This window comes from Passer montanus, unplaced genomic scaffold (genome assembly GCF_014805655.1).
Source record: "Passer montanus isolate IOZ18808 unplaced genomic scaffold, ASM1480565v1 scaffold185, whole genome shotgun sequence".
Taxonomy (NCBI): Eukaryota; Metazoa; Chordata; class Aves; order Passeriformes; family Passeridae; genus Passer; species Passer montanus.
Window position 1 is genome coordinate 17,036 of NW_024365937.1, and position 14,292 is coordinate 31,327.

At 39.6% G+C, this 14,292-nt stretch overlaps 1 protein-coding gene across 1 annotated transcript in view; it reads left to right on the forward strand.

Annotated features, from left to right (window-relative positions):
• The first annotated feature begins 5,791 nt into the window (after nt 1-5,791).
• The window catches only part of SUSD4 (sushi domain containing 4), an 85,264-nt gene continuing 76,763 nt past the window's right edge, over nt 5,792-14,292 (forward strand). Inside the window, exon 1 of the mRNA XM_039705809.1 lies at nt 5,792-5,825. Within this exon, the coding sequence (XP_039561743.1) occupies nt 5,807-5,825 (19 nt within the window). The 5' untranslated portion in view covers nt 5,792-5,806. The remainder of the gene's footprint in view (nt 5,826-14,292) is intronic.

Sequence of the window (14,292 nt, forward strand, 5' to 3'; positions counted from 1 at the left end):
CTTCCACATTGAAAATTAATTAATAAGGCACAAGACTACACAGTTATCTTTCTATTGCAATGGTTGCAGCAAACAATATTCCTGTTATAAAAAGAAATTAATTTCATCTATCACTGTGACATTCCCTGATTGATCTATTTAAATATAAAAGATTTTGTTTTGTGCCCTATTATTCAGCCATACAGATTTTGAAAATCAATAAATGGTTTGAGTACTAAGATATTCAAATATTCCTACTCTATAATACAGAAAACCATTTACGTTTGTGGAGAAAAGGGAGGGGGAGGAGGAAGGTATCTGGAAGGTTTTTATTTTTAGCTTGGTATGTGTTCCTTTTTAAATTTGTAGTACACTGAGTATCCTCACAACAGTGGGAGCCATGATACACCCCACTAGAAACTGCTTGTCTCACTTATCTCTCTGTCCAGCAAATCTGCAGGGCATTATCTAGAAAACCAAAATCTTGGCACTAAGGAGTATGAGAACTTCACTATTTAATGCAAACAGAATACTAAAGATTAAGAGGGAAAATATTAAAATTTTTCATGATGCCTAATGACCCTCTCTGGATTTAAAATTTGGATATTCAAGATGCCTAGGAAACACCTTATTCCCTTCAAGCCCAACTAGATGATTGTTGAGGTGTATATGAAGTAACATTTTGTTCTGGGATTAGTAGTAGAATATGGGGCAGTCTTTTCAGAGGTTATTTGAATAAGGCTTAGTGAACTGCATAAGGAGAGCAGCATCCTTTTGTACCAGGATGTGAGTTATGATTCCTTTTTTATGTGTTATCTACTTCAGGCTTTTTAGTGCTGCTGGATACAAAGGCTTGCAAGGTTTCAAACAAATGTTTCTTTAAATCAAATGTGGAACTACACCCCTGTTTTGTTTAGTTTAGGGGCTTGGGTTGGGGTTTTTTGCTATTATGTGTTTTAGCCAGTGAGAAAAGAGTGAAGAGAGAGAACCAGCAGCTTGCTGGCTTCTCGCTCAAAATTAATGCATATCTAACTGCTTTGTAGATGGTGATATATCCACTTTGCTGTCATAGATCAGATTCTTCAGTGACTGCAGCTAAACAAAACATAAAGCCAAATATTGCCACAAAGGATGTTTTTTCCATTGTTTTTGAGTTTTCAGTATGAAACTTACCATTTTACAATTGAGTATGTTCATTTTTGTCTAAGAGACCAAAGAACTTTCAGATTTTGGTTGTAGAAGAAAATTAGTCTGGTAATGTGATGTCAGAGCTGGTATCTTTCAAGCATGTTTCTCTTGTTTTCTTCAGAAACTGATGGATCATTTCTACAAGAATAAGCACATAATCATTTCTAAAATAGCTTTCCATCTCATCAGTCAAACTTTATAGAGAGCAAGAAATTTATGCAAGACATAAGCATAAACACTACAATGTGATTTGGTTTTAACAGATTTCCTCCTTTTGCAGTTAGATTGAAGATTATGTCTCTTACAAAGACTTGTTATAGGTAAAAATTGATCCAGCCAATTTGATCAAAAATAAAAATTAAATTTATTTGCAACCAATATACAGTCCCAACCACCAACAATCAAAACATAGCGCCAACCCTGGGATCCGAGTGGGTGAACTATGATCTGGCCTCTATCACAGCGAATCTCTGTTCACCACCAAGGCCTGGCAGAGTTTGATTTTTATACTCTTTTTCTTGCCCGCAGCAGAGTCCCTTTGTCCCCTCCTGCAGTCCTTCATATTCATGCAGTGGCTATTCTCTGTCCCATGCTGGACAAAGCCTCATCTGGGAATTGATGTGTATCTGTGTCCATTTCCCGGAATCCTTCATTCAGATGTATGTCTTTGATGGTCCTGTCTATCTGAGGTGGACATCTACATGGGCTATCATCGCTGGGCGTTTCCTTGTTCATGCCAACAGGGAGTGCCCATCTCCTGTGCAGGCTAGGTTTTCTTTGTATGTAAATGATGCACCTCCTCCTTGGCTGCAAGTTGTCCTGTGTGGCAATCTTCCTCTCCCCTTTGCTGGTGTGATCTTAAGGCTTCATTTTATATTACATTAATAATCTTACATTTCCAGCACGAATTACCACCTTATTCATAACAGACTGTAGACCGGTCAAGTATTTCTTCTGTTGTGCATAAAAACCTTTTATTTTACTGGTGTCAATGCATAGCCTTTAAATTTCCAATCTGTAATTCTAGGCATAATGGTGTGAAGCACTGTTAATGCTTAGTTAGAAATTAGTGTAGATAAAATATATATAGACTTCTATAAAATACATAAACCAAACCGGCTGTACACAGGGAGAAGGGGGGGTAGGAATTTCATTGTCAGTATGGCGAAACCGCGGCAGACTGGCAAGGAGATACCAGGACATTTACATATGAAGGAATCCTCGGCTGCACAGGAGACAGGTGTTCATGGAGACATGTGTCCAGTGACGCCCAAAAGATGATGGCCCAGAGGAGATACCCATCTGAGATAACCGGAGCCATCAACACTTGCCGCCTGAATATAAGATTTCAGGAATCAGGAAATGCATTGATCAGTTCCCGGAGAAGGCTTTGTGCAGCCTGGACTGAAGAAAAGAACCAACTTGAATATGAAGAACTCAAAAAGGAGACAAAGGGACTCTGCCGCAGGCAAAATAGAGTATTAGAACTGCAGCCTCGGAACAGCCAGTGTGGACGCAGGGGGATTTGGTGTGCTAGAGGCCAGATCCATGTCCACCCAAGCCTATCTCCTGGGGGTGTTGCGCTGTCAGTTTGATTGTTGGCTGTTGGGACTGTAACACGGTCACGAATAAATTCCTTTTTATTTTATTAGAATTGGGCGTATTTCGTTTTTACCTATAACAAGCACTTTACATGGAAATGTTCATTTGGGGATTCTTTGAGCAGGCAGCAGACTCTCAGACTTCCTTGGTGCCTGCAATGGCAGTGCCCGCCATGGTTGTGCTTTTCACAGCTGGAGTCTTCCCTCATATCCTTGAAAAGGTTAATCCATCATCACAGGAAAGTAATAGGAAATTAATTATTGCAGTCACTGATAAAAAAAGCTGGCATCAAATTTTTGGGGACCTGGCAGGGCCAGTCTAAGCACCAAGAGAATTCAGCCAGGGGAGACTCAGTCTCAGGGCATTAAGCAGTTTAAGCTTCTCAGAGTGCAGGAACTGTTCTATTTTGTTGACAACAATTGACAACAATTATTGACAACAATTTCACTTGAACACCAAGTAATGAGAGCTTGAAATGACTCCAGAATGATTATCACAGACAGATATGTAATGTAACTGCCAGAGGTGATAAAGATATTGCAGAGGGTGAAAAGAAAGTGGCTCAGATCACAAGTCCTAGGATGCTCATTTGCTCTGCTGCTAGAAAGAATAGAAGCCACTTTGCATTTCTCCTTTTCCAAAGCCATCCAAGATGTTGCTTGATCAGAGTTGAAGTGAAAGGAGTGCTGATATGATGTAGAAGCACTTTGGATAATTGTCAGGGAAAATGTTAGGGCTATGAACATCTTTTCCTAAAAGAGTAGAAGTAGGAGCCAAATTCAGCAGCAGCTAAAACCTCATTGTCCTACACTTGGAATTACAGATTCAATCTTAAATGAAGGCATGGTTCCTCAATAGTTTTAACAGTATAGTGCAAGCATGACAATGATGAGATAAGAGGAAGATATGGGTGACAGTCTTGGAACTAAATCTTTTCTAATCTACTTGAGTGTAAATCAACTTCAGCCGCATATAGCTCCTGGGAGTGGTTCCAGGATGAGAAAACAGAATTTCACCCCACTACACTCTTTTGTTGTTGTCTCTTTTTCTTTATGATTTTTTACCTTGTAGTCACAGCAGATAAGGTGAAACTTTAAATTGTATATTCTCAGAATTGTATATTCCCAAGAATTTTTCTGTTTGAAAAGCTGGAACATGATCAATCATAGAAGGTACAGTCCAGATAACCCATGCTAGTAAAACAGGAGCAAACAGAGTGCTGAAAGATTTCAATAATGATCCTCTAACTGCTGGAGCCAAAGGCAAATCCCCATGAATTACAAAGGACTTGTGATCTCAGTTTCCAGCAGGTGCCTAAAGCTGTTGCGCAATCCTGCCTTTGCTTGGATAGCAGTGACAATAAACAGACTTGTGAAAGGACCAGGAAAAGAAAGCCTCCTTCTACCAGTATTATTAAACAGTTCTTCTTTCTATTGTGTATACTGGTTTTAGGTGTAGAATCAACACACTGCAGGTTTTGTCTGGCACCAGAAGCAATGGCTGGGATGTTTGCAGCTCTGCGACAGCCAAGGGCTGCTGAAGGAAGCAGAGGGTTGGGATGCCTGGGATGGGAGGAGGCCATTAACGGGTGATTAAGGACTTTTTTTTTGGCAGCACACCCAAAGAAGTCTGACCCGGTTTGACTTGGTTTTTTTTTTTAACTCTGAAACTTAAAAAAAATACAAATTTCTATTCATAACAGAGGACACGGATGCAACATCAGTTCCACTCCTCACAGAACAATTTGTCAAATAATTGTAATCATGCTTTGGGATATATTCTGAATAGCCCATAAATTCTTATGAATCAAATTGCCTTAGTCAGCACTGCAGCTTGTTACCATTAAATTACTACAGTATATAATCCAGAAGGTAGAACCTCTAAATCTTTTGAAAGGTTTGTTCTTCTGATTAGTAATTGAACAATCTTGTAAGAAGCTGAGATAGAAGAGCTTTCTGGCAGAGAAATAGAAAAGAGGCAATGAAAAAAGTGTCATGTACTCATCTGAATCAATTGTAGTATCTAACTTACATTTCTAATGAATTATGAAAGGTGAGATGATTTCTCTCCTTTAAACTAACCTGAGATCAGACATTGTGATTAAAACTGTATTGAGCCTTGCTCCCCCCCGCTTTTTTTTATTGTGTGTATTTTTGTATATGTAATTTTTGTGTGTTTGTGAGATATCCAGGGTTTTTTTTGGCAGGATAAGATATATATGAAATCAGAATTTTAATGTACTGCATGTGCTTTGTTGCATTTGTTTTCTGTGTCCTGTCCATGCTTATGGAGATAATGGAATGATTATCAGTGTTTGATGAATGTCTTAATTTCAGTACTCCCTTGCATATATCTCGGGCTTTGATCTGTTTGGGTTTCCCATTGTTTTGCAAATCATAACCTGAAATCTTAACACAAAGCCCAAAAAATAAATAAGCATATTTCTTTGGTGTTGAATGACTGAAGAAGTAGACAACATGCTAACTCAGTACAGGGGCTGGGTCAGGCAACTTTTAGTTTTTGCTTTTCCTATGCAGATATTTTTCCTCTGAGAATTCTGTAAATGTTGCCTAGAAACACCTGTGCCTCAGAAACATCTGAAGCACAGCAAAATAGCCATAGAATCAGGTACGTGGAAAAGCCCATCTGTTCCCACCAAACTAAATTTGAGGAGAAAATTCCCACATATTTGTACTAATCAGAATGCTCTTTGACCTTTTTTTTTCCTCAAAGGTGTTTAAATATGTCTTGCATCACCCCTAAATTTACCAGTCAACCTTAAAAATTTAATAAGTGCAGTGCATTAATATAATTTTCTGCTCATTCCTGAATAGGTGTAAGTAAAAGTTTTAATTACTAAAACTATGCAGTTCCAGAAATGATTTAATGAAATTATTCTTCCCATTTGCATTCAGGTGCTGTCTGTATGATGAGGCATAGTAAATGGCACTGAAGTGTGGTGGAATAATTCCTGGTACTGTAACTCTGCCTGAGGACTGAGCACCTCAATGGTTTCAGCTCCCAGCAAAATCAATCCATGGGGAAGTGCTCTGAGTGTAAGTAGGGCTAAACATAATGTGTGGCTTTTGAAATCACTCTCAGTTTTATTGATGGACTTCAGATCTTGGCGTGGATAAAATGACTTCACAGTCATAATCCAAAGGAAAATGTCTCTGCTTTCAGTGAATTCCTTTCTGTAACATCTTTAGCCATGACTGGTGCAGAACACATGCCTTGCAGGAGAAGGGTTCTGGATGATGCCTTAATTAATGTGCATGCTCTCTAATCTTCAATGATGTCTGTTTATTTCAAACTAATTACTTCATTATGCTTTCCTCTGCTAAAAAAAATCTTTGGTGCCTGAATGAGACTGCAAACTCTTTGGGGCAAAGACCACATATAATGAGATAAAATTATATTTGCTAAGTAATATAAAAAGAAGGAAGCTTGTGAATAAAATATATGCTGAAATTTCGTAACTCTGGTTGTAGGTAAAATTTCACAGTTTATCCTGCATTTGCAGTCATAAATAATAATTTTGCTCAGATTTATAAATAATCAACAGCTGAAATACAACCTGCTACCCAAACAGTCTCAAGTGTTAGAAAAATAATTTCTGACTTCACTATGATGGACTGAACAAGAACTCCTAGATTCAAATCAGTTATAAGAAAATTTCACAGTTCCCCTTTTCTTCATAATCTTTGTGTAAGGAAAGAGCTGCAATATCCTTCAAGACTATTCCAAAGGTATTTTTTTTCCTAAAAGTTACAAGTGTAACTTCCTAATCTTGAACACCCATCCGAAACAAATCCATTCTGGACCTTTCTGTTACAGGTAAAGCTAAGTGGTCAGCCATGGAATGGTAATCACTGCTTGCCAGTATTTACAATGGACAAAAATAAAACAGACTTTTATACATTTTTAGTGTTTCAGAAGGACTGGTTTTCCACAGATTAAGAGAGTGAGAGTGAGAAAAAAATCCAGAACGAACAAATGTGATGGAGAATGGTGAGCTCTTTCAAGAAGAGCTCATTAAACAGCCAAAAAGCTGTGATTCCAGTGCCAAGAAAGATGACAGTATTGCCTGAAAGCCAAATTCTGGGGGAAAAAAATAAAAAATGAAAACAGTAATTAGGAATAGGCAGTGATATACAATCAATAAATAAGGACAACATATAACATTCAATTATAGATGAAAATTTATGAAGTGTGGGGAATGGAGGAGTTACAAAAAGATGTGACAGTGAAATCTTTCAGTTCCTTTCAGGCCATGCACAAGAGAGTTTGGGCTTTTCTTTAGGGGCAGGACAACCCAGCACTGGGGCTGGTGGCTGCCCCATGGAGAAATCCCTTTGGAAGAAGGACTATTTGACTATGAACTTCTCAACAGTGAAACCAAGCCTGAAGTTTGCAGCTCCAAAGAAGGAACCACCTTTTAAGAGAGGAATGTCTGTTTCTTCCTGCCATTTCCTGTGTAGAACTGAGCAAAGCCTTTTCCATCCTGGCACAGGCTTCTCCCTCCCTGCACTGGAGCTCAGCAGAGCCAAGGTGCTGGCAGTGGCTGGCAAAGGTGGGGGCTCAAACCCCTCCTCTCATTGCTGCTCACAATGCAGGAGCAAGCTCAGCCAAGGCCTTCTCTGCCCAACAGTGCTTTCCCTTTAGTGCCACAGCAGTGATGAGCACAGAGGTGGCTTGAGCAGGTCCAGATCACATGGGCCACCAGCTCAGGCATGCCCCTGCCACAGAACAGAATCACAGGATCATAGAATGATCATCTAGACCATCTAGGGGTCCTGCCCCTGCTCAGCCTTCTCCGTGCCAGGTGGCCATGGAGCTGCTCAAACAAACTCCTTTTTAATACTCTCAGTGTGAGAAATTTGAAGACCTCACTCTTACCTTAAAGAATCTTGCAAAGTGCTTCAAATGAGCCATTGAGGTATTTTCATGAGAAAAAGTAGTTATGAAAGGACTCCAAATGAGGGTAAGGGGAAATCCAAGTGAAAAAAACCTCTGAGAAATCATTGTTTGTCAGCAGAAGTTGGCAAATTCAATTTGGAGAGTTGGAAATCCTATTGGATTACATGGAAAGTAACCGAGTGTTTGAACAAACTAACATAAGTAAACTGAGAGAAATAGAGAGGTCAGGGACATATGGAAGTTCTGAGCTGATGAAGATGTAATTAGCATTAGATTTTGAAAGTCTGTCATGTGAAGTTCTTGCCATCTCACCACCACACATTGTCCCATCTGTGTATTTAATACTTTATTGATGCTTTATTGCACCCAAAATGTATTGGCATTGTTATACCAAAAAGAGTTAGTTTATGCTTCATTTTGTGTTTTACACTTTACACAAAACAATTACATATAAATAATATAACATTAACACCTCAGTACAAAGAAGAGCAAAGCTTTAAATGGTCCTAAACTTCATAAAAAGGAATCATTAATATCATGACAATCTGTTGAGGAAGACTAAACCTGGCTGGATTTGCTTTTCGTTAGCAAGCATGAAGAATTAGATGACTCCCATGGGGATCTAAATATCTGAAAGTTATCTTATACATGACCAAAAAAAAAAAAAGCAGAATTTCTTTCTCTGTACAGCTAGGCTGGGTTTCAGCCATTGCTCTGGGGAGCTGTTGTCCCTGGAGGATGAAGTAGACCTTGTGCAGAAAAGGCAGGGACATGAAGAAAAGAGGAAAGCAGCACCTTTTCAGAGATCTTTCCAATCCATGGTGTTGCCTCTTGCAACAAAATGTCTCTGCTGCTCTCTCCTTTTCCAGACTGTGTAGGGCTTGCTCTCACTCCCATGTTTTCTGTTCCCAAACAGATTAACTCACACCAGTTCCAACAATTTCCTTTTTCCTCACCCTCTTCTCCCACCTTCTGTTGATGTCCACCCACAGCTTTGCCTCTATGGACCAGAGAGGGCAGGAACAGCCACCAAAATCACAACCTGATGCATAAACTTCAGGGCTGGCTGGACTTGTTCTGACTTTCTTGCACCTCTCCTTTTAGGAACTGCTGACATAATTTTTTTTTTTTAATTTTTGTTTGTTTGGGGTTTTGTTTTGTTTAGAGTTTCTTTTGCTGAAGGAGAATAGCTAATTGAACCTAATCAAGTTTAGTCTTCAATTCAAGCTAATCCTCTTGTTGTTATGAAGTTCAGGGTGGCAACATCAAGCAGGAATGGTGATCATGTATTTTCCTGACAGCTTTAGATTTGTTATTATCTCACCTGATAAGAGCTGACAGATATAAAACCACAAAAAATGCATCAGCAAAAAGAAAGAAAAGGATCACATGCAGGGAGAAACCTGAACAAACCTGAACTGTTGCCTGTACTGAGAGCCAGATGAACAGCTGATACAATTGGCACAACTCAGTGGTAATGTGGCTACAGCAGAAGAGAGTTATTTTAGTGTCTGTGTGAAAAAGGTAGAAAATAAACATGGAAATTAAAGATGAGAACAGCTCAAAACCAAATCTCTGCATCTTCAAGGTCTACTCATATCAAACTCTGTCTAGGATATTTCTTTCTGCTCCCTTTCTTCTGGCTGCACTAATTCACACTATATGGCTGTTGCTTCACATTGTGGGCTTTTGGAAAAGTTTTAGAGACCAATACTGTGGTTTTTAGTATGTGCAGAACAGATGCCAGTGGAAGTTACAAAAATTCTAGTGTAAGCTAGGGTTTTGCATGGCATTTAGTTACGACTCAATATAAAAAAAACCCAAAACCTCAACATCTTAGGAAGTCATTATGCAGCATTATAGAATTATGACATTTTAACTTTTTCTGTTATTCTACATTTAGGATTGTAAAGGTACAGATATTTGCGCTGGAAGGGTTCTCAACCAGCTGCTCTATTTTTGTCACAGCTTTTCAAAGAATATGTTTGAACACATCTGCTTCAGCTCCCTCATTCTCCTCTCTCATGTGGACTCTGCTGCAATTCCTTATTATTCTTTTCTTGTGTGTTCAAGGAATACATAAAGTTGCTCTCCATGCAAGGAAAAAGGTAGTGCACAATTTTTCCTTTTCTACATGACTTAATTAGATGCTTCTAGGCAAACACACTCTGTCTACATCAACTCTGCAGAGACATGAGATGGAAGGGAAAGAATCCAAGGGCCATGGAAGCCAATTTCTTCTGCACCTGAGTGGGAAGCTCAGCTTCTCTCTTTGGCCAAAGGAAGACACATCCCTTCTAGTCTGAAAGACATTTTGCTTATCAGAAGCATTGTGAAAGCTTCTGTGAATCCAGCATCCAGAGGTACAACCCTACCAACCAAGCCACAAGATCCCTGCTGCCAGGGCTGAGCCCACAACCTGAAACACAACTGCAAACTCCTGAGAATTTTTGCTAAGAGATAGTGAAGTGCCTTTGACTTAAACTGCAACTGACCTGGGCTGTGGAAGCTGCAATTTTGAATGTAGGTACCTTTTGGGGGAGCTGAGTCTGAGGGACTTGCTTGTAGCTCTAAGTTCAGGCAGTGGTGGGAAGACATTTGTGTCTTGCTGTCTCTCTGCTGCCCACACCAAAGGCACCGTGGCACTCAGGTCTGTATCTGCCAGATCGATGAAAAGGTCAGAAAGTGGGATTTGGGAACTTTTCCAGGGAGTAAATGGATGAGTCTGAGTACCTTAATTTAAACAGACCGGTCAGTAATGAAGCTGTAAGCTGGAGGTGAAAGACACTGGGGTCCTCTTATGGAGAACTTCAGGTATCATAATGCAAAGGAAATGGACTGTGCCAAGTGTGCTGTGGGCATAGGGAAATTCATCAGGAGTTTATACATTCAGGGCTTAGAATGGTGTTGCAAATCAAACACTACACATTGTATTTTGCATTTTCAAGTCTCTTCTGGTCTGGGGCAATGAAATAAAAAGCACTCATAACTAATTTAAATTGTTTCAGCTCCTAGAGTTGTTTCATTTTATATTCTTCTGCTGAGAATTACTGTTTACTGGAAAGCAAGGGCCAAATGTAGTCACAGGACTAGTGGCAAGTTCAATTTGGCTGTAATCAGAAGAGTATAAAAATCTCCAGGTGTTCAGCTGAAGAATTGGCCTCACAGCAAGCGTGATTTGGTCCAGTTCTCCAATTAGCCAGGTATCATTTATTTCTGTGATGTCCTCTAAACTATGTCGATGGAAGTAAAAATAAAGTGTGTTTTTCTGTTAACTAAAACTTTTCATTAGTTATGTAGGTCAGTAGGAAACAAAAAAGTAGTTCAAACTCCATCCCCTACACTGCCAGTTTTTCTAATGAAAAGTAATTAGCAGTAATTGGTAAAACTACACTGATGGCTGGTTATTAATGTTTGTGTATTGGTCCCAGATGTGAGTTTATGGCTGTCAGTACTAATGGCTCAGTGAAGGAAAAAGAATTCTCCTTTCATATTCCTGTCATTTTCTTCAGGGTGTCCCCTGCTCCCTTCAAATAAAAGTGACTATGTTTAGGGAAGAGAAAGGTTCTTAAATCCTGACTTTGTAAGAAAATGAATGCCTACAGCTCTTCTTTCAATTTGGTAGGAGTTGAAAGGAGCCAGCACTATTTAGCATCTGCAAAATCAGGACTCTGCAATTTTGGGGCTGCTTTCTTGAGCCATCATAACTGTTAGTGGTTCAGAATTCATCAAAATAATTCTCCTCCTAATGGCTTACCCGTTTTTGAAAGCACATTTTGAAAGCACATGAAGGAAGTCTCTCTTATAAGCAGTCCCCTTAAAGTATTCTGTTTAGAATAATTGCTTTCCTGCAATCCCTGTAATTACTGTGTGTCCAGCAATCACACTCTTCAGGCTGAGGTAGGTGAGAGAGCTGGCCTTTTTAGACATTAATGGAGGGAAATTATGAAATCAAGGTTTCCAGTGCCAGTCTAACCAGAGATGTGTAAGGGATCAGTCTCCTGCAGAATCAAGCAAAGGCAATGTCATGGTGAACAGGAGGGTCTCCAGGAGTATCCTTCTGGGCACACTTGGGAATAGATTGGAAAGCACTTAGAAACTCATTAATTCCTGAATATTAACTGTAAAACATCACCATTCACATCTAAGAAGATAAAACCTTTCCTGGCAAAGCATCTATTTATTCTTGCGTGGTTTAATAAGGGGCACGACCCCAGGATCACCCATGCAAACCTTATTTTTGTGAAATATCAGCTCATTAATATTTCTAAGTTAAAAGGTAAATACAGTGTACTCCAGGTATTAAGGAAGTGACTGAATGCATTATCTGATATATAAGGGAGTTCAACAAATGAGTTTTTACTTGAAAATGCTTGAAAGCTTAAGCCTGTTTAGAGTACAAGTAATACAGCATATCTAAGGCCATTATCTTTCATAAGGACACAACATGATCATGATAAGTCTTAGCCCTGAATAGTTTTGTGCTTTCCAAAGCATTCAGAAATCCCTTTAGCAACTCTCTGCATTTTGTTAGATGATGCTTGAGCTCTTTTTCTTAATTTTGTGTGTGGAATTGTATTTACACCAATAAATAATCTGTGAGTTCGAGGCAACAACTCTTTCTTGCGGCCAATAAAATGGGAAGCTGGTCTGTGGCCAGGAGGTCTGAAGGATATTTTGCAACAATATGTTCTTACAGTCTGGATTGATGTTCTGCAGCCAAATCTCAATGCCAGTCATCGCCATTTTATATTTTAAAATAATTAATTGCAGACTCCTGTGTTAAGTTAGTTTTTCCCCATGGACTGACCACCCCTTTGCTCATACAACTGCTACTAACATGCCCTGGGGTCTTTTTTTTTTTTTAAAGTCTCACACTGTCAAATATAAATTCTGTCTTTACCCTCAGCTACAACCCTCACCACTTCCTTTTCACCCTTTCTGGAGTCCGATTTAAGGATGAAACTTACCTACCCAACAGCCACATCACCAGGACAATTCCTTCTGGCCTTGCTTTTGAGCAGGTAAAATACGGAGAAGGAATATCTTAATGTGATAATTAAAACCCCCAAACACTTAATCCAATACCCGGTATTTTGGGTTAGATTTTGCTAGCAAATTAAAGATGCCCATGACCACTCATGCATGCAACAAGGCCAACCAGAGTGTTAGGTAGCCAAGAATTTGGACTACAAAGCCTCTTTTCCAGCTGACTCTTACCACAGTGTCCTGCTTTTGGCTGGGATAGAGCTGATTTCCTCCTTAGTGGGTGGTAAATGCTGTGTTTTGGGCTCAGTATGAGAACAGTCTTAACAACACATTGATGTTTTAGTCGTTGCTGAGTGGTGCTTACTCTAAATCGAGACTTTTTTGCTTCCTATACTCTGCCAGCAAAGAGCTGCACAAGAAGCCATGAGGGAGCACAGCCAGGAGAGCTGACCTGAACTGGCCAAAGGGATATTCCACGCCATAAAGAGTCATGGTCAGGACATAAACTGGGGGATATTGGCTAGGAAGGACCAGTCATTGCTGGGCATCACTCAGAGGGTGGTGAGCAAATGTGTTGTGCATCACTTACTTCTCCGGGGACTTATTCTTCTCTCTCTGTCCATCCATCTTTTTCAGTCAAATTATTACTATCATTAGTATCTTAACTATATTTTACTTTTTTTCAATTATGAAACTGTTCTTATCTCAATTATTAAACTCAGGACTCGTGTTCTGTTCTCAACCCATGAGTTTCTTCTCTCTTTTCCCCAGTTCTCCTCCCCTTCCTGTCAGGATGATGGAGGACCGGGTGAGCTCATTCATTCATTCATTCCCTAGCTCTTTTTTTTTTTTTTTTTTTTTTTTTTTTTTTTTTTTTTTGAGTGAATGAATTTTTTCCCTTTGTAACAATATCTTTCAGCAGTTCTGGAAATAATTTAGTCCAGACACCTTCCCAATGAGCAGTGTGAATGAGACTACAGCAGATTTGTCTGCTTCTGTTCCATTTTGGTCCTGGTTTTTGAGCATTCTCAAATACTTGTGCCATGGCAGCAGCTGTGCAACACAGTTTCACATTACAAGGGTAACACTTGGACTGGTGATGCCACAGACTCTCACATTGCCATGGATGCTTTGAAAGATAGTCCCTAGTTCTTGACACAGAGATAAAATTATTATATTGTATCCAGGACTTAAAGCCAAATGCTGTGTAGGGTGGGCATGCCTTCATACTCCTACTCCTGGGCAGAGTCAATGTTGCTGCTCTTGTCATTTAGCTTGGAGTGAGGGACCAATTTTTGGGTTGGATGTATTCAACTGAATTTTCCAATCTAGATTTTTATTAGTACAGACCTCAGAATAAGAAGATCAACTAAAGAAGGGCATGTGAGAAGATAAATTAAGATAATTAAGCAGATGAATGTGTATGGCAAGACAAAACTAAAGTCCTGCAATGACAGGAGTTATACACACAATTGTTTATTCACCAAGGTGATCACAAAACCCCAGAAGATGAGCTGTAAGCCCACAGCTAGCCAGAATCTGGCTGGGATGCTCACCCTAGACTTGCTAGAAGCAGCCAGGAGCTGACTGTGTGCACCAGCTGGAGCAGAGCTG